Source organism: Astatotilapia calliptera, chromosome 8 (assembly GCF_900246225.1).
Source record: "Astatotilapia calliptera chromosome 8, fAstCal1.2, whole genome shotgun sequence".
In the NCBI taxonomy this organism is placed as follows: Eukaryota; Metazoa; Chordata; class Actinopteri; order Cichliformes; family Cichlidae; genus Astatotilapia; species Astatotilapia calliptera.
In genome coordinates this window covers 19,699,069-19,725,895 of record NC_039309.1, presented here as the reverse complement: position 1 = coordinate 19,725,895, position 26,827 = coordinate 19,699,069, and the positions used below count along the sequence as shown (strand labels likewise).

The 26,827-nt window shown below is 41.7% G+C and overlaps 2 protein-coding genes across 2 annotated transcripts in view; one reads left to right on the top strand and one right to left on the bottom strand.

Moving 5' to 3' along the window:
* Positions 1 to 7,452: 7,452 nt before the first annotated feature.
* cox19 (cytochrome c oxidase assembly factor COX19) lies at positions 7,453 to 9,376 on the bottom strand. The gene is made up of 3 exons (XM_026177326.1): positions 9,163 to 9,376; positions 7,849 to 7,960; positions 7,453 to 7,765 (listed from the first exon to the last, which is right to left on the bottom strand). Exons 1-3 carry the CDS (start codon positions 9,242 to 9,244, stop codon positions 7,672 to 7,674), a joined length of 288 nt encoding a protein of 95 aa, XP_026033111.1. The 5' UTR covers positions 9,245 to 9,376; the 3' UTR covers positions 7,453 to 7,671.
* A 374-nt stretch (positions 9,377 to 9,750) lies between these two features.
* The window catches only part of LOC113027659 (arf-GAP with dual PH domain-containing protein 1-like), a 36,812-nt gene continuing 19,735 nt past the window's right edge, over positions 9,751 to 26,827 (top strand). Inside the window, exons 1-2 of the mRNA XM_026177323.1 lie at positions 9,751 to 11,006; positions 22,705 to 22,832. Coding sequence (XP_026033108.1) covers positions 10,916 to 11,006; positions 22,705 to 22,832 — 219 coding nt within the window. The 5' untranslated portion in view covers positions 9,751 to 10,915. The remainder of the gene's footprint in view (positions 11,007 to 22,704; positions 22,833 to 26,827) is intronic.

The window sequence follows — 26,827 nt, the reverse complement described above, 5'->3', positions numbered from 1 at the left end:
TGGTCATGATCTGACCTTTCATGTTGGTACAGTGTTTCTCTGCGCACATCTTTCCAATTAGTCTTTTTTCTTTTAAGATCTGGGTCACTCGTATCCTTTTCATTTTCCTGCAGGTGCTTTCTTTTACACTGTGCTTTCTTTGGAATTGTCTCAGAATTTTCACTCTGACTGGACCTGACTAAATTGTGGCTGCTCCTCTGAGTTGAATGGGGAGAACCGTTTTGGCTGTGGGGGACCACTTGTGTTTTTCTCTCTGCTGCAGAGGGAGGGAAGTTCCTCTGAGCAGATTGTCTGGTGTCAGAGGTGGGCTTGTGTGCAGACTCTGTCCTGCTGGTATGGAGACTCTGTCCTGGCGTCTCTTTCTTCTTTGTCCTTAAGTAGTTTATGTGCTCATAGCAGGACTCAACATAGGAGCTTCTCTGGCGTATCCATGCAATGTGGCTCAGTTTTGAAAAGGCATGCTCAAGGACCTGATTGGGTGTTATTCGTTTTCGGGGATCGAGGTGAAGCAAGTGCTTTACCATTTCTACAAACATCAGGATATCACACCTTTTTGCAGTTGCATCTGCATAATCCTCATCTTCAATGATCTCGGTATATAAGAGTTCATCCAGAGACTTCAATTTTTTAACTCTTCTGTCAACAAACTCAATCCCAAACTCCTGGAAATATTGTTCAGTTGTCTTGAGTTTCCAGTGGTAGATGTTGTCGGAATTGAACTCCCTGCAGAAATACTTTGCAGTCTTTTGCCCACAGTTTAACATTTGCTCTGGGAGTTCTCCTTGAGTCTCCGTTATGTATTTTAGTATGGCATGTTCACTGTATCCCGGGTACAGCAAGTAACCAGTGTATAGAGACACTGCCATGCAGCCCAGAGACCATATGTCTATGGCTTCTGTAAATGGAAGCCCCAGAATAATCTCCGGAGACCGGTACGGACGTGTCTGGATGTATGAGCCCACCTTGGCAGCTGAGGTCTCACAGGCCAGACCGAAGTCAATTAGTTTAACTCGGTATGGCTCTTGGGGATTATTCACCAGCATTACGTTCTCTAATTTCAAGTCTGCATGGATTGTTCCAATGGACTTGAGGTGGCTAAGAGCTAAAGCTATCTGTATGACGATGGGGCGAATAGCCTTTAAACTGAGCGGATTGCAATATCTTTCTTGCAATAAGTCAAGAAGACTTTTTTCGAGGAATTCAAATTCAAGGCACAGATGTCCACGGACTGTAAAAGCCTGGTACCATTCGACTATATTGTACTTGCTGGAGTTACAGGCTTTAAGTTTTTGCAGGGCAGCCAGCTCTTGGTTTTTAAACGGGTCTTTTTGGTCCTGATCCTTTATCATTTTAATGGCTACAATCTTTTTGTTAGCCATTTGGACACATTTGGCAACTCTGCCATATGTCCCTTCTCCGACAACACTTATAATTCGGTAGTTGGAGGAGAGCCAGCCACCGGGGACTAACTTGTCCTGGACATTTCCGAAAGACATCTCTGATGCTATCAAAGTGATTAACACTAAAAGTTAGAAGAGTAAAGCAGATTTCACCTCAAAATATTATGAAATAAAATAGATGGTTCTTCTTTCTTCTTCAAAGTGTGAAAAGGTGAAAGGTCTGCTCAAACGGTTTACTGTTAAACTTGGTTCTTGCAGGCGTGACCAAATGTATCTCTGCTTGAACGTTGGAACGTTTGCGAACTGCTGCTGGCTTCAACTGCTGTCAACAAACTGACTGATAACTGCTGATTCTCACTTCTATTTATAGAAAAAGAAGGATCAAAGATTCTAAGACGTTTGTGACATCATCACTCTGTAAGCCATTGAGATTGTGACATCATCTATGAATGGGGATGTTTTTTTTTAAACTGTTTTCAAATTTACTATGTCAGTTAGCTTAGTTTTAGAGCAGTTGGTTAGTTACCACTTTTATATAGCACTTGTGTTCCCAGTTTATATACTTTCCGGTTGTTTGGTAGATTTTAGGTCTTTTTCCACTCAGCAAAAATAATAAAACATACTTGTATGTATTTTTTTTTTAAGTTTCAAATGATCAATGCATTTGGTTTATTATCATCATGTGAGAGAAGGCACAAAGGATTTCAGACACAGATGCAAACACATCGGGCACTCTGGGACACTTCTGACACCACAGTGCATGGCGTGCACAGCATGTACTATTTAATGTCAGCACTGCAATCAGCGCTTCAATGAGTCACCTGTTTGCACATGCAATCTGTGCAATTCTTTTGAACCTATTTTAATGGAAACATGTCAAATAACAGCAAAAACCTGACTTGTGTAATATGTTAAAAGTGTGTGTAAAAATAATAATATGTTGGCTTTAGATCATATATTTGTAATCTCCCTGTGAGTTTAAGACAAGCATGGCCAATCATTATGAACTGCTTTGGCTTTAAAGCATCAGTGTACACAATTCAGTAATTCCTTAAAATCTCCAGAAAACAAATCTAAACAAAAAAATCTGAAAGAGACTTTTGTTTATTTATTCATTTATTTATTTTGCTTTCTTTTTTTCTTTTTTTTATAACTTTTTATTTGTCAGTTTACAGTATGTGAATACAAAACTTGCGGTCAGCATAGGAGACATACACAATTCCAGTAATAGCATCTTCTTACATCATGGTAATATTCAATTATTCAATACAAAGGGAGTACACAACCCATTTTTCCCAGAGCTTCTTGAATTTCTCAAGCTCGAGTCTAAGGACAAAGGTAAGTCTTTCCATTCCAAAAATTTCTTCCACTATCCCACGCCATTGGGCCCTAGTTGGAGGGTCTGCCTTTTGCCATCTTCGGGTTATGGCCTTCCTGCTGCCAGCCAAAAGTATTTTCAATAAATAATTATCTTTATGTGGGAGTGCCGTAGGCAATTTGCCAAGATACAACGTATCAAATGAGTAGACTATTTTAATCCCAATTATTTTGTATATCTCAAGGGCCACCTCCCCCCAATATGGCTGGATCTTTGGGCAGGCCCAGAAGACATGAAAATGGTTTGCCATGGGGGTTCCACAACCTCTCCAACATAGGCCCTGGCTCTGTGAGCCTGTTTGCCGAGCTGTGAGTTTAGGAGTGATAAAGAATCTCACTACATTCTTCCAACCAAACTCTCTTAAAGACCTTGAATTTGCAGTGGTAGCCTGAGACTCACATATTCCCCACCAGCTGTCCTCTGAAATTAGTGAGCCTGATTCCCTCTCCCATTTCTGCTTAATGTACAACGTAGAGTGATTTTTAGAGGCTTGTATACTACCGTATATTTTTGAGACCATCTTTTTAGAGTCCTTTCTCTTGTATGCCTCTTGAAAGATTTGAATTAGGTCGTATTCGTTTTCATCTCTGATTAGTAACGTCTTGTTGTAATAGTCTCTAACCTGCAAGTATCTAAAGAAGTCCTGCTTTGCCAGTCCGTATGTGTCTGAGATGGTTTCATAGCTTTGGAATCCCCCATTTGTTGCTAGTGAACAAAAAGAAGTAATTCCTCTCAGAGACCACTGTTTAAAGGTCCCATCCAGCCTGGCAGGCACAAACTCCGGGTCATAAGCTATCCAATTCAAGGTCCTAACCTGTTTTTCTATTTGTAGTTTCCCCACTACCCTGAACCATAGTTTCAGGGTGAACCGGGTCAAATGGTTCAAATCTTCGTAAAATCTTTCAGCTTGGTTCTTATTTCCTAAAAGTGACTGTAGTGGGAAGTCTAATTGTGTAATTTCCATATTTTTCCACTTAGCTTCATAGTTTGGGGAGCACCAGTTTACCAGGGGCTTCAGTTGTGCGGCGTAGTAGTAATCTTGTAAGCACGGCAAAGCTCTCCCTCCCTTCTCTTTTTTCAGTTGCAGCGTTTTGTACTGGACCCTCGGTCGTCTGCCGTTTCAGATGAACCGTGAGATCCATCTGTCCCACACATACAAGTCTTGTGTTCTTCACCCCTGATCATTATTCCTTGGATTTCAGAGTTTTCTCTAATAGCCTGAGCCAGAGGCTCAATGTACAAGGCAAACAGGGATGGGCTCAAGGGGCAGCCCTGGCGTGTCCCTCGCTTCAAAGCAATATTTTGAGACAGGTGCCCATTAATCCTGATCCTGGCTGTTGGGGAGTGATACAGTGCTTCGATACATTTAATGAAGCCATCTTTGAATCCGAATCTTGCTAGTACCCTAAATAGATATTCCCAACCCACCAAGTCAAATGCCTTTTCGGTGTCTAGGCTGACCAACATTGCACTAATATTTCCTGATGTTATATGATCCATCACTTGTAGCGTTCTCCTCAGGTTCAATTCAATTCAATTCAATTTTATTTATATAGTGCCAAATCACAACATAAGTCGCCTCAAGGCGCTTCATAGATACAGAGAAAAAAAAAACCAACAATCATATATGACCCCCTATGAGCAAGCACTTTGGCAACAGTGGGAAGGAAAAACTCCCTTTTAACAGGAAGAAACCTCCGGCAGAACCAGGCTCAGGGAGGGGCGGCCATCTGCTGCGACCGGTTGGGGTGAGAGAAGGAAGAGAGACAGAGGTTAACAACAGATATGATTCAATGCAGAGAGGTCTGTCTATTTGAGACAAAGCCTGTCTGATCTAGGTCTATCAGCTCCGGGATAATTGATTCCAGTCTCTTAGCTAATATTGAAGCAAATAATTTATAGTCCACGTTAAGGATAGAGATTGGCCTATACGAGCTGCATTCTTTTTTATCTTTGCCGTCTTTTGGGATAACTGCTTTTCTCTGAGATTGTGGGGCTACTCCTGTTCTTAGTGTATGATTAAAGCAATTAAGCAGCACTGGTGTTAGTTGCGTCCTAAATGCTTTATACCATTCGGACGGATAACCGTCTGTGCCCGGTGCCTTATTCGCCTTCAGCCTGGAAATGGCTGATGTAGATGTCTTCATTTTTATTTCAAAAAATGATTCTCTAGCGGTGGTCCTCGGCCCAGCTGTGGTTAAAGGTGTGGCGCTTGCCGTTTTCGCAGTTGGTTCTGGCCCTCTTATTTGATGTCGCAAAGATGCTTTCAACTGGCTTCCTCTTAATTGGCAAGATGGAATTTTGTCTGTTTGACCTGCTCCCCTCAGGCAGGAGGCTCCGGTCCATTCGCACCAGAACCTCTCGCCACAAGAACAGTTTCTTCCCCTCTGCTGTTGGACACATGAACAATAACCGTATGACTGTTCCCACCACTAACACATGACCCTACGCTGTGTTCACTGCATCATTCCATGTTTGGCACTGATCACCACCTGCACTCATGTATATATCATGTATATATCTATCTACTTAGCACTTTTAATTCGTATTTTTATTTTCATGTCTATTTAAGCGTAATTTATGACAGGCGATTTAAGTAACTCATCACAGCAGCTGCACTTTACAGTCTCTAAGCTATATTTTCCTTGTTTTGTTCTGTCACTCAAGACCAAATAAAAGACAAAACTGGGGGAAAAGCCCTGATTGTAATTATGCACTGCGCTCAAAGCATGCGACTTGTTTGACAGTAAAACGCTTGCGTGTCGTGGAAAATGGGGATTGTGAAATGTGCCCAAAGTTGACAAAAGCAGAAGTGTCATATATAATGCCATACAACACGCGCAGCAGTAAAGTTTGTTCCTCAACCATCATCCCACGTATGTCATCACAGCTGCCAAAAACAACACTGCTGTCAGCTTGAGAGGGAAGAAAGCTGCTGAGCAACAACAAACTCACTGTGGAGTGTGTAGATATTTAGCTCTGATTTGTGATGCTCATGGCTGTTCTTTCTCAGTGCATTTACTATCAAAAGCTAAATTCAAGCCAACTATGCACTGATGTATTCTTCTACTGATGAATAACACTAGGCTGCCCACACTTACATTTGATACAATATGGACACTTTTTACACTTTTTGTGAACGGTACAGCTTTGACCCCCCAAAACTAAAACTTTTTTCAGAGCACTTTTATGATCTTTTGATGCGATGCAGTGACTTTGAGCGTCTCATTTTAAAAGTTGTTCACAATAGATTCACGTTATTAGTCAGTTCTGGGTCCAAATTAATAACATTCACAGCCACCGTTGAACCACCGTTCATCTGCTTCAGATCATTGCTAAGCAAGGTTTAGCTAAAGAAATGGGAACAAATTATGTTGCTATGGGTACCAAGGTGCCTAAACTTACTTAGGTGTTACACATAAAAACAACAGTGGCTCAGGTGCCTCCTTTATGCTCGAATGATTCATGGGTCAGTGCTGAGTGGCTTAACAGAGAAAAAAACAGCAAAAAAAAGTTTTAAAATGTTGTAAATTGCACGTAATTCCATGAAGTGATGTTTTATATTACAGCACATTAAAGAAATACTGCTACTAAAAGATTACAGATGCATTGGTGCAAGTTGAAATGTTTACTTTAAAGATGGCTTTTTGAACGTGTTCATAAGTAAGCAAGTATTAGAACAACTAATCTCTGCAAAGACTTGAATTCTGCACCATGTTCGTTAACTTAATCTTAATCACTTAAATTCTGAATTATTTTACAGAAGCCACAATTGTTTTTGTTAAACAACCTGCAGCCAATGGCATCCAACAGTCCAAATAATATATGCTGTAATTCTTACTCGTTTCTACAGATCTGTGTTTGGCCATCAACGCCACCATCACCCCTTCTCCCTTCACACTTACTTGTGTTGTTTCCCAGCGATGTCACAACACAGCGTTACCTGTGGTTAAATGGACCTTTCTACCAGCGGGCACGGATCAACCAGAAGACGAACTCCTCATCGCCCGTGTCAATATGAGGAAGGAGCGTTTCTATGGCCAAAGATGAAGCTGACAGTGGTGAAACAGTGTCTGGAGCATTCAGGTGTGCGTCAGAGATATCAGCAGTGATCTTACAGAAACAACTATCGCTGCTTCTCTACCTCGAAAGAGTTATAAAGTAATTTCCAAACAATTTGACATCCAGATCTACAGCGACAGCATTTAAGACCGCTGCCTGTCTTCCCAGAGGTGGATGTCCTGAGAAATTCCCGAGATCAGGCGATACGATGCTCAGAGAAACGATGAAAAACCATATACACTACAGGCCTCGGTTAGTGTTTTAAAAGTTAAACTTCATGACAGTGCAGTTCAGTTAAAAAGACTGAACAAGAATGTTTTGTTTGGAAGGATTTCCAGGAGAACGACTTTTCTCTGACATGGACGAATCATTCGTTTTGGTCATTTCATGGGACAGTATCAAAAATACTTAACAATAAACACTCTTAAATGCCAAACAGGCACATTTGGTTTGAATTCCACCATACAGGATTTGAGAAGATCCAGGGAGCCTTTAAATTTCATAAAGGTTGTGTTCGAGAAACATAAGAGTAGTCGATTTTTGATAAGCGGGTTTGTTTTTGAACTGTTCAGAGAATGTCACTGCTGCAACTGTGTCAAAGGCTCCAAAATAAAAGTTTAGATAAAAAAGATTTATTGACAAGCAAAACAGCATCTCTATATATTACATAAAGTCATCTTATGTACAAAATTAATTTGTATTGACTGAAAACACACAGTCCTCGTGCTGGAGCTGCATGTTCAGAGTCTTTGCAGTCATCCTTGTCAGCTCACGGTCACAGCACTTTATTCTATGCTTCTGCACTTTGGAAACAGCAGATGTGGAGTCAAATCAGGATTTGTTGTCTTTGCCTGCTTGGCTGGGGGGAGGATCCATCAGGTCCTTAAATCCCAGTTTCTGCAGAGGCTCCTTGGTCATCAGCTGACTGAAAACAAAAAATAAAACCAAGACGATTATACACGTTACCTTTGTCGATTCACTAGGTAACATTTTCATTGGCTTTCTTACTGGTCCATTCGGCACTCCAGGTAGTCTTTGGACTGCAGTCGGCACATGGAGTTGTCATAGTTGTTCTCTCTGAGACATTTCATGAACTTTTCTTTGAAGGCTTTGCACTCTCCTGGAAAAACAAAAGGACAAAATCAGGACTTGTGCATTTGTATGGTCATCTGTAACCCCCAGTAATAAAACTGTTTCTTCCGAGCCACACAACGCTAGTGCTTAAGGGGAACATTAAAGAATCAGGAGCCCACAGGTTGTCATCAACTTTCAGCCCCGATAAGGCGGCCCATCACGATCATCAGTCAGGATTTACAGAAGAAGCTGACATCCAGCACAAGTTATCGAGAACAATGGCCAACAACATAATGCACATATTTGATTTTTAATTGCCATTAAAAGTCTTTGAAAGTTATGACACGCTAATGAGGGTTCTTCTGTAGATCATACACGCAGAAAAAAAAAATCATGTTAATAAAAACAGAATCAGTGAAGTTTGTATGAAACACAACATTTGTGCTACTGCCAAAACTTTCTGTCCATGACTGTGTATCATGATACTTTTCTAGCTTTTTAAGTGAAGGGCTGCTGCCAACATATTGCTTGAAGGTTCTGTGCAGTTTATATAGAGCAGGACAGACATTTGTGTTTTCAAATGAAAGGGAAAAAATCAAACAGCAGGTGAGGCGTTGTCCTACAAAGTTTCCTGTTGTTTGTGAGCGAGTTGTTTTACATACACTCATCATGCGCATGAATGGTCATTTTGAGCTTTCATAATTTCTTTAAAGTGCAACCAAGGTGCAACTTGCTAACGAACATTTAACCAAATAGTGCGGGTGTACATATATGAGCCTGTGTTGATTAAAGAAAATAATTTCAAACTTGTGCACCCAATTATAGTTTTGAAAACCATGAAAGATGTGTGGTGGTCAATCTTCATTTTCATTAAATGTCTCTTATTTTAATAAAGCAAACTGATCAGAAGTTTAATGTAGTTAATAACATTTATAACTGGTATAAATATAACGCAGAGCAGCACATCATACATGTTTGTGTAAACGCTATTTTCATTACAGTCTGTCCTTCAGACCTTCTGTCCTAATAGCAATAGCATCAAGCATCGCTGTAAACGTCCATGTACCAATCCTGCTAAAAGGCAGCTGGCTTAGACAAAGGTCTATGAGTGCATTGCACTTATTTAAAACATTTCTAAATATTTATAGCATACACTGTCACAGTTATTATTAATTCTGTCGCTGTTGTGTCTGCGGTGAGGGGAACGAGAGTTATTTAACGGGGCAGACAGGCTCAGCTGGAGCTTACCGAAATGGTCCAGAGGGAACGAGCCTTTGTCCGGAGGCCGAGGTTTAAAAGTCTTCGACCCGAAATTCATAGCGGTAGACATTTTCTCTCAGTTCACAGAGGGCCGTCTCAAAATGTTTTGACATAAACAACAGCCTCTCCGTTTGACCCTGCTGTCGCGCAAGTATGACGTTTTATTTTGAGGGCTCGGCAGACAGACATTAGTAATCGATTGATGCTATCGTAAACTGTCCGCACTTTCGTGAAAGAATAAGAGCTGATATTAATTAAACCCATATATGGGTTTAATTTTGGTCTTAATAAATGTGTAACTTATTTTTTTCCGTGGCATTAACAACCAGTCTGCTAAAAATGACCATGTAATGCACAATAGCAAACGGATACTATAGGACTACAGGGGGAAAGCACAGTGATCAGAATTTCCCCTCATTACAAACAAATGACTTTGGATACTTTGCAAAATAAAGTTCTCATGAAAACTAAAAAACAGTTTCATAATTCAAAATAATATAACGGACTAAAAAAGAAACTCTAACTGTACACTGAATCTGATAGAACCGATTCATACTGTTCTCTTAGATACTGTAAGAAATTGAAAATCATAACTGCTGGTTGAAAATATTATTTAAAAATGATTTGATGCAACATCAAAAACGATTGCCTCAGGCAGCTGCCGACAGACGGTGATGAGGAACAGGAAGAGAAACTGTCACGGACGACCAAGCCCCTACATGGGATGACAGACAGAGGAACTGACTGACATTAGGAAATCCTACTGGTTAGAAGCCGACAGCGCAGAGGCTCCGATGATGGCAACACAAACACAGGCCCCAAGTGCCAGATCCATAGAAGTAAGCGTTTACCACAACCAACAGGACCCAAGCTGCAGACTGTGCAAGGCTGCCCCAGAGACTATCCAACACATGGCAGGCAACAGGATGTAAGATGCAAGCTGGGTCTGTGTGCAAGAACATCTGTGCTGCATATACCCTAAAAGTCCCCAAGTCCTGCTGGGAGACACCAACAAAGGTGGTTAAGAGAAACAGGCCAAATGCGCTGTGGTGTGAGTTGTGTTAAATGTGGTAATCGCAGCAGACAGCAACATCAGGAAGAAGGAGCAGGAGAAAATAGTAAATTACCAGCGGCTGAAGGAACATCTGGAACAGATGTGGAAGTCCAAAGCGATCCCAGTGGTAATCAGGGGTCTCCATCCAGGAGAGTGCAACCTCGGAAACAACCTGCAACCTTCCCTCAGATGGGAGATATATGTTAATATGTATTTATTAATAGTAGGCACACTTATTCACCTCTCCGTTTCTGCGTGTGCATTCAGAGCACGTTCATGTTATCAGTTTCATTTAAATGACATTTTTGCACGAGCGCAGGATCCGACTCCACTGGATTCTTTAAACGTGCAGCTTCACCTAGCTCACCGCTGGATGTCTCACTTTTCTAAGATATAAGGCTGAAGGGAAAGCAGGCAGACAGAGGAGGGGAGGAGGCGGCGATGGTAACGTGTGGGCTTGATTATTATGCAGCCAAAGAGCCTGGGTAATAGAGCTATCAGTGAGAGGCAGAAAGAGCTCTCGGCGCGGATCGCTCAGTTTCCTTTTCTCTCTCTGCTCTCTTATCCTCGGGCACAGCTCGGATCGGAGGTGGCAGGTGACCAGTCTGTCTGTCTGCTGGACCCCAGCGGCGGATGTTCTTGGGCACCTTCTTCCCACCGCGGTGAGGCTGGACGGATAAACTCACCATGGCGCTGGAAGCGGAGGGGAACAAGCTGCAGCTGCAGGACGTGCTGGCGAGACCGGGCAACGACAAGTGCGCGGACTGCGGCAATCCAGGTAAGGCAAACCTTCCCCCCTCCACCCCGTCCACCAGCCCCGTTACTGAAAACCCGGCGCCCGGTGGAGTCAGCGCATCCAGCTGCCGGTGCGCGTGTGCCTTTCGAGCCGCTGTACACCAGCAGGGGGTACATGAGCCAACTGGCACTTCAGAACCGCACAAGTCTGAGCGAGTCTGATGACAAAGGCCCGCAGATACCCGAGGACAAAGTAGACCAAAGTAGGCCTGACAGTGGACTCTGGACTTATAAGTCTGAGCCATAAACCAATTAAACTGTGTGAAGACATGCCAATTCTGCTCCTCACTCCGTGTGTGTGTGTGTGGTTTTGTGTTATTACAGTCTACACTGTCAGCAACCTCCATAAAGCTCAGTTATTACTTGTGTGTGAGTGGTTTTGCTTTACATGTTCCTGACTGTGTGTCCACCCTATTCCTGTGCAGCTATTTATGTTCATTTTTCACTGTCTTCATCCCCCCCCCACCCAGATCCTCTCTTCATCATCCTTTCAGTACACCCCTCCTTCCTCGTTGCTCAAATGGCAGTAAACCAGTGAGTGGCCAGTCGAGGCTCCAGTACGGGCCGAACGCCCAGTGCTTGGAGCCGAGCCTGCCCGGGACGCCTGTTCCTTGGCCCCGGTTACGGCTCCTCTGAGGACTGGCTGTAGCAGAGCAGCATTGTTTGTTTTTTTTACATTTTATTTATTTATTTATTTATTTGAGCCAAAGGCACTTTTGCAAGACAAGATAGCTTTGTCTGAGGGGTAGACACTTAAAGAGGGATTTCATTGTGATTGTAGCAAGGTGGAAAGGTTGTTATTTTTTGTGGTTGATGCAGCTTTTAATTAGCAGAAGCATTTTTCTTTTATTTTCCTTTTTTTTATTATCAGCAACCTACATAACAACAGTTCAGCCTTTTGTCAGTTTATAACAGCTTTTACACAATGGTTAAAGTGAGATTTGGCAGGGCGGGGGGAACACTGAAATCCGGTGTAGTGGTGCAGCAGGGAACAACGACTCACCTCAAAATAACTCAGAGATTGATTTGTACCGTTAGCTCCAGTGGGCTTGTGTCTTAGCAGACAGCTTGACTCCAAAACCATGACTACTTAATATTATCTCTATGTGTGTATGGATACCTCAGACTGCCCTCCACCTGGCCAATATCTATCTATCTATCTATCTATCTATCTATCTATCTATCTATCTATCTATCTATCTATCTATCTATCTATCTATCTATCTATCCATCTATCCATCTATCCATCCATCCATCCATCCATCCAATTCACGGTTGCAAAGGGGCTGGAGTCTATCCTAGCGACCACAGGAGGAGAGGCAGGGTACACCCAGGTTGCCAGCCTGACACAGGCCTAACACAGAGAGACAGACAATACATTCACACTCACATTCACACATCTCTGTAATTTAGAATCACCAATTAACCCAACCTTGAGTCCAAACCCATGACTTGATATAATATAAGTTTGCACATGGATACCTCAACCAACCCTCCACCAGCCCAAATAAAGTCAATTAAAATTAGCCACAGTGTTGCAGAGCCACATCCACAAGAAGAGGTTTTGGTACATATCCGCTGAAAGCTAACAAAGTGTGAAATTATCACTTGAAATTAAGTTTATGGTAGTTAGCAAGGCATCACTGTTATTTTCGTTATACTTTTCGTCAATGACCCTAGTTTTTTAACCTTAATTAGAGTTATAAAAATTGATTAGTATGAACAATAGGCTCAGTAGATATCTTACTAAGGAGTTTACAAATGAGTCCCATTGGTGTGCTGGGTTTAGTGGAAAATTGTGGATATTTGTGGCATTCAGAAGATGCATCCTAGCTGACCCCTGTGAGACCCCAGCCATACGTGAATGCTATTAAAACATATGGGATGGTTGTTCAGTAGAATAGAGTAGAAAAGAGAGTAGAATACTGATGGGCAGTAGTCATTAGCTTCATTGTTAATTAGTAAATGTTAGCATACTTGAGGAAAGAAAGTACTTTATAAGTGTTACTTATGCTGGAAGCCAATTCTCCAAGCTGAAATTAAAATGAAACCTGATCTGTTATGTGTCTAAAAGACATCCTTGTCAAGTATGCTGTCTTCTTTAAGATGATGAACATGGTAAAGGTTATAGACGGTTAGCATTAGCATTGTTTCTGTGAGCGTGTGGCTGTGCTAGCATAAGCATTTATTTGCAAACCTGTACAGACTCACAGGCCAGCTAGCATGACTACAAGCTGTTTGGGGAAAGCTGGCACAATGATTTACACTGATCAAGCGTTATTTGTCTCTTGGGATGTCGTTTTTGATGATTTGTTCACTGTTCTGCAACAGTTCACTATGCCTCAGGGAAAGATTGGCATTGAATGTTCCCGAGCTAAAACTGTTAAGCAGTTTTCCCTGGCAAGTACACCACTTTCACCTTTGCAATGATTGCACAATAGAATCTCGCCTCTGAAGAGCAGTTGATGTTCTGTTCTGTGTGGCAGTGCCAATTGTATCCAGGATGTAATACAACAGCTTAGGGGAAGGAGCTGGAAAATCTGATCCGCCAAGTCGTATACACTCGCTTTCCTCGAGGTGATGAAATTTCCTTCAGCATGCGTGCTATAGTTTAGTTGAATCCAACTGCTTTGTTTCCTAATTACTGTGCTTCTTTCATAAAATTTCACAAGAGTACAAGCAGCACAGATGAAACCCCCACCAGTACCACTTCCCCTGTTGGCAGGAACCAGGAATCCCCAGGCTAATAATTCACATCTCATCAAGATATGAATTTTTGATGCTGGTTTTGGTGGTTCAATTATGAGATGGTTTCAATATAGAGAAAAACAGACAAATCCGCTCAATAGACAAAAGAGAAAGGAAAAAAACATCATTGTGGCTGTTAAGTAGAATATAACAGATACCGTACAAAGAGGTAAGTACAAAATGGGAAATAGTTTTTTCATATTTAGTGAAGCAAACATTTGATTTTCCTTAAACGAGTGCCATCTATCCTTGTTCTGCTTATCCAGTTCTGGCTTGTGGGAGAACTGGATCCCAGGTATCGAAGGGCGAGAGGTGGGGTACACCCTGCACTCGTATATCCAATCTAAAACCTGGAAAGAATCCACACAAGCATGGTGAGAACAAGCTTGTTCGTTCAGGCCACAGGCTGATTTCGAACCCAGTAACCTTCTCCCTGTACTCAGAATTTTCTTACTCATTTTACACATCAGTCACTGACTAAGAAACAGAGCAACATTGCACACTTCCCAGGTAGAAACTTGTCATCGACAAGGTGGATCTGCCCTAAAGCAGCGGTGCCCAAACCCGGGCCACAGACCAGTACCAGTCTGTGAGTCATTTGGTACCAGGCCGCGAGAGTTGATGCTCGGGTGTGAAATCTATGGTTTTCTGGGTTTTCTATTTTTTTTAATCATTTTTATTGTTAACTCGGTTTCCCTGGGTCTTTTCCCATGTGTTATGAATCTTTTTTTTTTTTTTTTTTTAATTTTTGTTGTATTTATCTGCAACACCTTAAAGGCCGGGCCGTGAAAATATTGTCGGACATAAACCGGTCCATGGTGCAAAAAAGGTTGGGGGCCGCTGCCCTAAAGGATGCTCTACTTTATCCCCCTCTTTTGCTTTAATAGGGCCACAGTTTACAAAATGAACAACATGCTGTGTTCAGTGAGAAATGAAACTAGCGATTGAGGCCATAAACTCATCAGAAGACTGTTTGGTCATTTCATAGATTGAGGGAACATAAGGGTCATTTTTCACAGGCCTATATAAAAAATGCACTTATTTTATCTCCCAGGAGATGCCGGCAGCATGTCCCTCAATTAATCTTGTATAATGGCCATTCCCAGATGTTGCAGTTCACACAGTTCTTCTCCTAGTTGACTTAGTGGGAGTACAGACATTTAAATTTGTTTGAAATCTGATTGCATTAATCACAGTGGTGCATTTGTTAAAGAGTCTGTATGCATAAATTTAAGACCAGACCAGAAACCAAGACAAGCGACTGTTAAGTGGGTGTGAGGGCTTTCAGCTAGTTTACAAGTAAACATTTACACTCTGAAAAGGTCTTCTCCAGAAATATATCGCTTTCTGCAATGACTCACACGATAATTCAAATGGGATTAGGAAATAAGAAAAGCATGCATTGTGCTAGACAAAATTATTTTGGAGTCTAGTCCACTCGCCGTCGTGTGGTTGTCTGGCTCTCGCCTTTTCTCGATTTCACACCTACAGCTAATTTAGAATCACAAATTAACCTTAAGCAGATCTTCGGTGTGTGGGAGGAAACCCGTGCAGAAGCACTCCAAACAGAAAGATCTTTCTTGGTGAAGAATGAAATATGTCAGAAAAAAGACAGTTTCTAGCTTTACTTTGCTATAAAGGTGACAGGTTAGCCTGCTTTTCCTGAAAGATGAGGTCCTCTATTTTCCCTGCTACGCGACATCGCATGAAATCCTTCTATTGTTCGTGAATTTGCAGACTTACAAAGTAAAACACATCGCAGCATCAGCAGTGACCTGCCTGTCCTTCCTCACCCGTGTCTTATCGTCCCATCTCAGATACAGCATTCATTAAGCAGGCAGAAAGCTTGCTGGAATTGGGCTGAAAACACGCATGGCTTGTGGATGTTTTTGTAATGCTTAGTCATTCTTACTTTGCCCTTCCTTACCTTTGCGTTTCTTCCCCTATCTTCACTCTGCTGGTGCGCTTTGATGAGACCGCTGAGAGGCTGAGCTGGGCGCTTGTACTGCGGGGTTTCTCTGTAGCTCAGCAGCACTGTGGTTCTGCCCTCTGCTGAGGACACACAAATGATTTTTTTGCCTCCAGAGAGAAGCCTCAGCAATCCTTTTAGGTGTGCAGAAGGTGTTTATAGAACAGCAAATCAGCAGGTCCAAGATGAGATATAACGAGGTTTAGGTTCCTTTTGCAGTACCACTCATTGCTTTCTGGGGGTTTTTTAGGTTTGAAACGTCTGAAAGCGGCCGGCCTGGGTTCAAGTCCGAGTCAGAAATAAATAATAAATAATCAGAATACAAGTTGACACTCATCTAAGTCGAGTTTGCTATTGCAAACAGACTCACTGTAGACGGTTTGCTTTCAGCATAGACAAACAAACATAGATTGATCGTAACGTGTTGACCATCAGCACCACCACTCACAGTTGGTTGACGAATGCAAAAAAATGTGATGAAATGGGCAACCATCAATTTTTTTAAGTCACAAGGAGGTTACGGTCCCTATTTTACGCCAGTCAGTAATACAGTTTAGGATCACATGGACTTTAATTTTAAGGTGTTTTGAGCATTTTTTTATGATCTGACATCGGACGAAATCCTGAACAAATGTTTTTACGTCATCCTTTGCAGTCTGCTTTCTCAAGAGCAGCAGGAGGTTCTCCACTTCTAATGTACTCTCGCTACATGAAATTGTTTGATTTCAGCAAAGGTTGTCATTCGGTTAGAGTGTGCAGTAGGCTGGATGCATGAAGAGCACTTGCTTCAGGGTAATTCTCAGTTACCTGCTCTATTCACAGTTTGCTCAATAATACATTCTAACTTAGCTCTAAGCAGCAGGCAGGTTAAAGACTGTTACATCTCCATTCCAGCTCAAGTTCTGTGTTCTTGCTTACAGTTCTGCTGGGTAATACTGACAAAAAGCCTGAGAGAATATTTACAAAGTTCTCTTAACCATCTGTGCCAAGTATGGCCTGGAAGCCCCGAGGTCAAAATGGGAGACGTCCCCTAGGGTGGTCAAGAATAACCGAGCTAAGATCTTGTGGGACTTCCAGATAAAGTGGTGGTGGCTAACCAACCGGACATAGTTGTCGTAGACAAACAGAAGAAGACGACCGTAGTGATAGATGTAGTGATACCGAATGATGGCAACTTCAGGAAGAAGGAACATGAGAAGCTGGAGGAGTACTAAGGGCTGGGAGAAAAGCTTGAGAAGATGTGGAGGGTGAAGGTAACAGTGGTCCCAGTGGTAATCGGAGCACTCGGTGCAGTGACCTCCAAGCTAGGCGAGTGGCTCCGGCAGATCCCAGGAACAACATCGGAGATTTCTGTCTAGAAGAGCACAGTCCTAGGAACAGCTAAGATACTGCGCAGGACCCTCAAGCTCCTGGCCTCTGGTAGAGGACCCGAGCTTAATGGATAAAGACCGCCCACAGGGGCGAGAGGGGAATTTTTTAGATATATAAAATTGTATAATGCTTGACTTGTGTATATATAAGTCAAGCATCTGTTTAGCAACATGAAGCTCACTGTAAATATAGAATATAAACTTCTTTAATGTGGAATCAGGCACTAATGATAAAATGTATCAGTATCTTTAGACCTTTCTGTTTCTTAGACTATGGTCTGTTTGCCTTGCTGTAGGCTCGATTTAGTAAAGTTACAGTCTTTTTCTGTCATCCAGCAGGCAACCGACTGAAATAATACAGCATTCTAATAAATATGGCAGCACAAAGCCTTGATACATAATAAGAAGCAGTTTAAAATCAGTACAAAAATAGATGAGTAGATTGTTCTGGATTCTTCTGGAAATGAAATACACCTTTTTGAAATTGTCTGAACTGGTCTTTCTGGTGTTTAACATTAAGGTGTTATTGATTAGATCACCAAAGGAGAGCATGTTGAAAATGAACAAAACAGTGGGTGGTATATGAAATCAAACAGAGCATTTGATTCAAGGAAGTTGAGGTCAACCCACACTCTTAATTTTCCAAGACTCTAGTGACCTCATAACAACAAGCCCACGTAACACACACACACACACACACACAAAAACATATACACATACAACTGCTTAGTGTACTTTTTTCAGACGTTTCATTGTCAAGGATTTCACCAAGTCTCCTTTTTAGGGAGTTTCAGGGAGACAGAACGCTAATTCCTCTTTATTGGAACTACACACCAGCCTTTAGGGATACAGGACAAAAAAATTCCTTGAAGTATTTTATGTTCTAGAAAGCTGTTTGACCCAATGATTATGAGGTAACTGTAGAAATATTGTATTAACATGACAAAGTAACCTTTCAGGAAGGTGTGCTTGCATGAATTAGCCAACAAAGCTCAGCAGGATTGTTCTGAAACAAATATTTTGCTATTTATTTATTAGCTATACATTTAGCTATTCTACTAAATATAGGGATTGACATAGTGACATCATCATTATCAAAATACTGAGCCACTTGTGTAAAGTGGCTCAGTATTAAACCCATGCTCCTTTTAAGCTATGATTTTGTATACTTGGGCCAATGAGCCCAAAATCAGCTTTAATTCTAAGATAAAGCGGTGTGGCCTAGTACTTCTATCTTTATACCTTATGTTATAGTAAGGTTATAACTAAAAGCTACATAGTTTGTTTGGTCCTTCCATAAAAATGTCTACTGTATGGGCATCAACCTTCACCCATTGGTTTTGGATTGCTGTGGGCAATGTTTGAAGGCGTCCAGTATAGCTGTGAGATACCCCAAGAGTTCATTTTCTGTGCACCAATCATTACTGTTGATAGCTGGTAAAAGAGAAATTGCCCTCAGTTTTAGAACCAGTGGCATTTCAGCAAATGCATTTCCTCCTTTGTTTGTACTCGTGTACTCAGAATAGAAGTTGGGGGGGAGTGGAATTTACCAAGCATGTCCAAGTGGCCTTAAAATGAAAGGAACACAGTGCAGTGATACTTGCTTCTAGAACAGACTTTAGCATTGGATAAGATCTATTAGTAAAAAAAAATGTCCTCAAGTTAAGAACATGAAAAGCAAAGAAAAGTAATGAGGTAGTAATCCATCAATAACAAAGATGGAGTATTTTTTGTGAAACAATTACTTTAAACAAACCCGTGTTTTGGACTTGAGAGTTAGCCCTCTATTTAAGTGAACCACGCTACACACAGTGACCACACTAGCCCACAGTGGCTCAAGGAAAATTATGATACTTACCCAACAGTCATAGCCTTAAAATCTATCCCCATGGCAGCAGGTAAGAAACACGAATCAATGATTTGGGAAGAGCAAATTCAATGGATTCAATGGGCAATATTTGTATTTGCAGAGACATTTCCTCTGGAACGTCTGTCTTTTTAAAATGAAAAACCCCTGAGAGAAATGAAAGCATGTTGTGGTGTCTGTTCTTGGGTTTTTTTTTTTTAACCAACACACTGGGTCATAACCTCAGATGGCCCTACTTTCTAGCTATTAATCTCCAACACAATGCCACTTCTGACAGGCATGTGTATGAGACATACTGTACAAATGACTCTGCTGCAGATGCATGAAAGTGCTTGCAGATGCTCACAGTCACAGGCCGCCACTGTAAGAATATAAATGCCCCTCACCCATTCATTCATCCTCTGTCCAAAGCTCCGGTGTCTCCCTAAGAGGTGAGCCCAATAAGATCTCCTGCAAAGCTTTTTGTCTCCTCTCTCTGAACAGTTGCTCAGAGATGCAACACAGTACTGCTGCATTTAAAGAAAAAACCATGTCTCAAACAGCATATGCACTGTAAGGAAAAAAAAGTCACACTACATCAGGAATTTTCCACCTCCTGCTCACTACGACTGTGCATCTGTTGTTCACAGCTATCCTGTTGAGAAACATCACTCATGTACATGTAGAGGAAAAAGCCCTCTGCGTATGTGCATGTGTAGTTGTGTGTGTGTGTGGTTTTGTGTGTGTGTGTGTGTTGTTAGTCAGTCATGCGGCCACAGTAATCTCCCTGAGTGCCGCCTGTTTCTCTGTAAGGCCTGACTCAGACAGAGATGACCTCACCACCGAATGGCAGGTTGTATGTTTTCATGTCAGCAGGGGTTGGTTTGGTGTGAGTGTGTGCGTGTGTGTGTGTTTGTGTGGGTGCCTGTGAGTTTTTATATTGTTGTTGCGAAGACCTAAAAAGGAAGAGGTTTGATTCCCTTACATTAAAGCGCTGCTGCTTGAAGCTTCATTGCACTCCAGAATGATTAAAGGATGACTTGACGTTTATAAAAGCATCACCTGCTTGTCATGGGTTAAAAGAGATGAAATGGAGGAAGATTATCGCAGATGCCAGCTAGCGCTCTCGGGGGAACTCACATCATCCCTCTGTTTGCTTTTTCCAGTCCTCCAAACCCTCATCTCTGTTCTCCGTTTCCATCCAGATCTCTAAACCTTTCCGCTTCAGCCTTGAAACGACAGAGATGCAGAAATGGTGTTGGGTTTTGGGTTGGTTTTTTTTGCCTCCTTCAACCTTTCGTTCCCCTGCCTCTCATATGATTCCCTTGAGTATTACACACTGCTGTCACTGTGTGTGCATGTGTGTGTGTCTGTGGTGCGCCACGCTGAGGGCCTCTTTATTTAAGAAATAGCAGCTGCACAGAGAGTGAGATACAGAGAGAAAGACTTTTGAATGTTGCTCAGTAAGGGCACCCTCAGTACTTTCAGTCGCTTGTAGCTGTGCACATGCAGGTTAGGATGTGCATATGTTCTGTAGCACAGTATACACACACATGCATATGCATCCATTAGCAACATCTTAATCCATAAATGCCACACCTGCACACTAACATTAGCCAATATAATCACCTTTGAACTTATAAAATATATTTTGTTTTCGTTAATACTGCATACTGATAGCACAGACTGTATATAAAAGATGGAAATAACTGGCTCTGACTAAAAAAATGTTCATGGACTTGTTATTCACATGTTTGTCTCAATAAGCTCGCCCTGCTTGACTGTTTACTTACAATATAATACAATGTACAATGTACAGTAACTGGCTCGATGGAAGAAGACTACGGTGGTCCAGAGAGGTCAAATAGATTGCAACTTAAGTAGCAAATAGAAAAATGCTGCAAGAGCACACAAATAACAACAGAAAAAGAAAAAATAATGGCACAGACCAAGTGACAGAAACCAAAACGTTAAGGATTTCCCTCAGACACACTTAAAGTGGTCTTAGTGCTGTGTCAGGCCCATCCATCCATCCATTCACTTATCCTTTTCTTCAGGGTTTTGGGGGGGCGCTGGAGCCTATCCCAGCTCTCATAGGGCGAGAGGCAGGGTACGCCCTGGACAGGCTGACAGTCTGTCACTGGGCTCACACACAGAGACCGAAAACCATTCGCACCTATGGGCAATTTAGATTGATTGTTCATCTGAACAATAGACTGGACTGGACTCATAACTCAGACGCCCTCTACAGGAAAGGGCAGAGCAGGCTGTACCTGCTGCGGAGACTCAGGTCGTTTGGAGTGGAGGGCCCACTCCTGAAGACCTTCTATGACTCTGTTGTGGCTTCTGCTATCTTTTATGGTGTGGTCTGCTGTATTTGTATTCTATTTTTATCTTATTGTATATTTATTTTATTTTATTCTACTGTATATAGTATTTTATTTTATTCTATTCTGTACAGTTGTGTACTGTATTTATTCTTATTGTATTCTAATTTTTGCCTCATAACTTTTGCACTGTCCACTCCTGCTGTGACAAAACAAATTTCCCACGTGTGGGACTAATAAAGGTTATCTTATCTTATCTTATCTTATCAATTAACCTATCCCCACTAATTGCATGTTTTCGGACTGTGGGAGGAAGCCAGAGTAGCCGGAGAGAACATGCAAACTCCACACAGAAAGACCCCGGCCTGATGCTGGAATTGAACTTTCTTTTCGTAAATGATGCTTCCTTTACTTCCCATCCCTTCGCTATTCTCCCTTAGTTTTTGTCAGTAATCAGCCTAAAAGTTGAGATAGTTGAGTATTCAGTGGAAAAAAAAACCCCACCAAATGCACACTGCCATGTCTACAGCTAAAAATACCAAACTTTCAGCTGAGAAACTGGAACCAGAAAGACGATCACTTCCAAGTAACTAACTGTGGCTGCCAGGATTGCTTGTCATTTAGTCTTACCAGTCAGCTAACTTGAATTGTGATTCTTTGCATTTGCTACCCACCAATCAGCCCATCTGTGGTATTCACATGTGTGATCCTCTTTGTTTCTCTTTCTCATATTCTAACATTCAGTTTCTCACTTTGCTCTGTCTTCCTCTTTCCGTTGCACATCACGCCTCTTGACTTTGAACACTTCATCAGCATGGGCAGACTCAGCCTGTGTGTGATACAGTGACTCACATGCACCCTGGCTGACCACCCACAGATGCTGCTGCTGCTGCTGTTGTGCTGCGTTGCAGAGAGAGTGGTTTTTCTTCAGTTTTGCACATTCTCCCAGAGTCTTTATGTGTGTGCATTTGTGTGTCTGATGCAACTAGCTCGGTAACTAAGGTCTGATCAGATCTCAGGTGGTCTGCTTCCTGCCAGTAGGCTAAATAGGATTTCCCCAAAATCATATTTTGCAGCCCTGCTCTCCTTTATGAGCAGGAGCTCACTCAGCCACAGTCTGGTGTAATATTCGCTTCATTTACTTTGCCTCTGTAACCTCTTAACAGCGCTGGCATCAGCACCTTCAGTATTTATAGTCTGAACCTTGAGCTGCTGTTCTTTTTGTTAAAGCATCTTCATAACAAGACTTTTGCACCCCTCCTTTTTTGTTTGTCCTGTATCTTTCTCTCTGTATCGCGGTCTTGTCCTGCTTTCACAAATTTCAATTCCTCCTTTTCCCTCTCTCTCTTTTACCTTCATCATTTCTCTAATCCCCCCCCCCCCCGGCTCTCCCTTCTTCCCTTTCTCTGTCTCTCCTGCAGAACCAGACTGGGCGTCGCTGACTTTGGGTGTGTTTGTTTGCCAGGCCTGCTCGCTCCTTCACCGGAGCATCCCACACATCAGCCGAGTCAAGTCTGTCCAGGACACATGGGATGCCAGCGAGGTGGAGGTAGGGTGGGAATGTCAAAAATCTCCACATACCTTTAACCTCAGTCCACTTGCTGACATTTGATGACATTTGACATTTGAACAATAAAATGAATGTGAGACAAGGCTTCCACAGCATTGAATTCCTACACTCCTACATTTTGTGTCGAGAGAAAGAGATGGAGGACTAACGCCGCTGTTTTGCTAGCATACTGCTCGCACTACGCCTCCACAGCGTCAGATGGTTTGGGGTCACAGGCAAGCGACAACTACGATTTTCTCAAGAGAATACAGGAGGAGGTGTAGTCTGATCAGGTGTAACACACGGTGTTTATCAGGACAGCATCAAATATATTTTTTTAAATATGGCAATAAAACCAACTTTGCGATGCTATTAAATTACTGTGATGATAATGTCGTGAACAGAGCTTTAATTTAACATCAAATACAATCACCTCCTCTGTTGTGTGGAGTTCAATTCACTTTTATTTATATAGCACCAAATCACAACAACAGTTGCCACAAGGGGCTTTACACTGTAGGAGCCTCTAATAGTACAGAGAAAAAAGAAAAGAAAATCCCAACAATCAGACGACAACCTATGACGAAGCACTTGGCGAGAGTGAGAAGGAAAAACTCCCTTTTAACAGGAATAAACCAGGTTCAGGTAGCGGTGTAGAGCTAGAGATTAACAGTAACTATTGATTAATTGCAAAGTGGTGTATAAACACAGAGTGGAAAGAGGTGAGTGAAGAAGAAACACTCAGTGCATCCTGGGAAGCCCCTTAGCAGTATAGACCTATTGTAGTATAACTAAGGGACGGTCAGTGTCTCTAAAAGTAGAGAAGGTGTGTCTCCCAAATACAAACTGGGGGTTGGGGGGCATTTGAAAGCTGAAGGCTCTGCCTCCCATCCTGCTTTTAAATACCCGAGGAACCACAAGTAAACCCGCAGTCTGAGTCTGATTTGTCAGTTGGACATGGAGAAAGGTATCAGCTAAGCCATCAGCTGATGTGGGCAGACAGTGAGATCACCTGATATTCAGGGATTGCTAAACAACTAGCCTGTCCTCTGTCTGAAGGTAGCTAAATCTGCCAGCAACTTTGGAACTAGAGACTAGAGATTTAAACATTAATTGATTTTTATTTATTTTACAAACCTGGTGGAAAAAGCCATCCAGTGTCAATTCAAAAGGGAATGCAAAGGAAATGATTGTATTATTAATCATATAGTTTGTGAACTAATTATTTTAAAAATCCATTTTACAATCTCTTTGGTTAGACATAAATGGACAAACTTTTAGATGTGGATTGTTATGAAATTAGCTAAAGCTGATGTAAAATATTTTTGAGTCTTCTGCAACTGTAGAATAATATACACATGAAACACTATAATGTATCATACATACGAGTATTAGTTGTGAGAAAGTTGCTTTTAAAACCTATGAAAGCAACAACTGTAAACAATGGTCAAGTTGTAAAGTGAGCCACTCAGTTTAGTCGACTAGCTAACGAGGTAGCAGTATGTTTTTTTTCATCACCATTATTCATGGCAGCTACAGCTGAAATATTGCATAAACATAAGCTTTCATGCAATCTAAATGGATGCCTTATATTATTATTCATCTTTGTACAGTTGTCAAGAAAGTGGAAAATAGCCATAGAGACCAAAATTATTTTTGTAGCAGGCTGTGCTTTTAATATCTGTGGGGTCATTTTAGAACTAATGACCGTTTGGGGAACTTTAGACTTTCACACATGTGGCTTGGCTTCATGTTTTAGCACCGGAGATGGTTGTTTTTAGCAACTTGTAGCATCATAACTAAAGTGGTGGTGTTAACAGTTGTAGCAAACAGTCCCTTTTGTTAGGATTGTCTTTTGAGTCGCTCTTGCACTTGTTTTAGTAAAATGGCTCCTAGTTTTACATTTTGTGTGTTTTGAAATGTGTCATTCCTAAAATCGCACATACCTTTGAAGTCCACTAGTTAACACCATGACGATTGCAAAAGCAATGGAAACAAGACTATTTGCCAAATGGTTGTGAGTGTTTGCTGGAGGCTAATGGCAGTTGCTGGGAGAATGATTGCTAAAGCCCCTGTCACGTGGCCTAGAGACCAATCAGTGACCCCCCAAGCCACATGTCACTTGGCAACAATGTGTACTCCTCAACCAGTAAGCAAAACCCCCTTGTGTTTGCTTTGGTTGCTAGCTTATTGCTAAATCGACCATTTGCTTTCAAAGTTGTGCCTTTTGAAACATATTGGCCACTGCTGAGGTACAACTTTTACTTTGACAACAAACTTTCATTTCCAGTTTTTATCACACTTTTTCAAGTCGTATTATTGCTCGGCTAATAGGAACTATTAGTGCTGGGATTCTGCTAGCAACCAAAGAATTCACTAGGATATTGCTGGCAACTGATTTCAGCTGGCAGGAGCCAGCAACCTCCAGAAACCACTGCCAACCAGTGGGGGAATACATGATGTATCACTGGAGGTGATACAACCAGTGACTGTGTCACTTCCGCATGACATCACATGAGGAACCTGAATAGAAATCTATGGGAAAGCAGCTTTCTGTCTCGACTTCTGTAAAAACTTTCTTTATGAATTTATGGGCTCAGTCACTTTTGGGTCATACTGTGTTCCAAAAAGGGATATTATCCATGGTATGTTAGTTAGCAACGTGGAAAGGCAAGTCATTACCCAGTGAGCAAGCAGTTTCACAATCAGAATTGCTCTTCTTTGTTACATCCAGTTTTTTAAAACCAAGATGGCGGCGGTTCAAACGTTAATCTTTGCTGCCTATGGGTAACTTCAAGCCAAACAGTTTATTAACTCAGAGAAGTGAATAAACTATCAATGTTTTATATCAGCTGAGTTTAAATGTTTATATTTTGTTATGAGTCGATTGAAATAACTGCTAGAATTCTTAATTCTTCACGAATATGTGCAAATCCCAATATAAGCGTGCATATTTGATATGTGACTGTACCAAATACATTCAGACAAAAACAAAAACCATGGTAACTGAAGCTTAAGCATCACTATTGTTTCTATGGAAACAACCCAGTCAATGGACATGTGATATGGACTATGGATAATGTGACAGAATTAAAAAAATGAGGAGGAGCGATGTCATTTAAAGGAAAAGTGGTGGATTTTTGAAACCCAGGGCATCTCTGTCTGTTGACACATTCATTATATTTCTAGATTAGCCATAGTGTTTTTCTTCAGCATAGAACAAAATGCTGCATGATAAGAGTCAGAGTCTCATGTGGCTTGATACAGCCAGTATTGATCTTCCAATAATACTTAGATTTGCTGTGATGCCTGTGCCCTGATATGTGAATTCTAACCAGCTCCATAATTCTGACCTTCAGCCTAACTCTGACTTCCCAGTGGAAGGAGAATATCTCACCATATGGATCAATAAGCATTATTAGTAAAATAATAGTTTACTCTTTTCCCTTGTGTGCCTTGCGATCATGTCCCGGTCAGAATACATCTTCAAGGCATCCTAGTACCGCCCCTGCAAATGTGTAAACACAGAATGCATATTTGGACTTCTGTACTCTGCTGGGGATAAATAAAGTTGTCCGTGAATGAAACAGTGTTGTCGCTCAAAGACTGTCAGTCTGTGACAAAAAGGGACTCAGGGGGCGGTGATGTGAGTCACCAGGAAGGTTGAAGATGTGGGAGGACAGTAATTGGGATGTTATGGGGATTTGACTTAAGGGGTGAGCAGTGAGGGTGTTAGCAAGGAAAATGGAAGAAGAATACACAGGAAGGACAGAGCATTTGGATAAAACCAGAACAAAAGCACATTTATTGGCGGATGGGGGATACATTTGATTGAGGTACGGGAATACACGAGGGCTTTGTGACGTGCGTTTGGGTTAATATAATTGGGAGTGTTTTAGGATGATTTTGAGATCACTGTTGAGACCTCTGGAGCTCTGTTTTGGTCCCATACCAATAAAATGTCAGTAATCGGAGGAACCACAGCAGTATTCACT

What these genes read in the sequence shown, in the direction of transcription:
- cox19 (XM_026177326.1), bottom strand. Translation starts at nt 9,244, where the DNA reads ATGTCTACCGCTATGAATTTCGGGTCGAAGACTTTTAAACCTCGGCCT. An exon ending in GTTCCCTCTGGACCATTTCG is followed by an intron (nt 7,961 to 9,162) that starts GTAAGCTCCAGC and finishes TTGTTTTTCCAG; the next exon opens with GAGAGTGCAAAGCCTTCAAA. An exon ending in CTGGAGTGCCGAATGGACCA is followed by an intron (nt 7,766 to 7,848) that starts GTAAGAAAGCCA and finishes TTTTGTTTTCAG; the next exon opens with TCAGCTGATGACCAAGGAGC.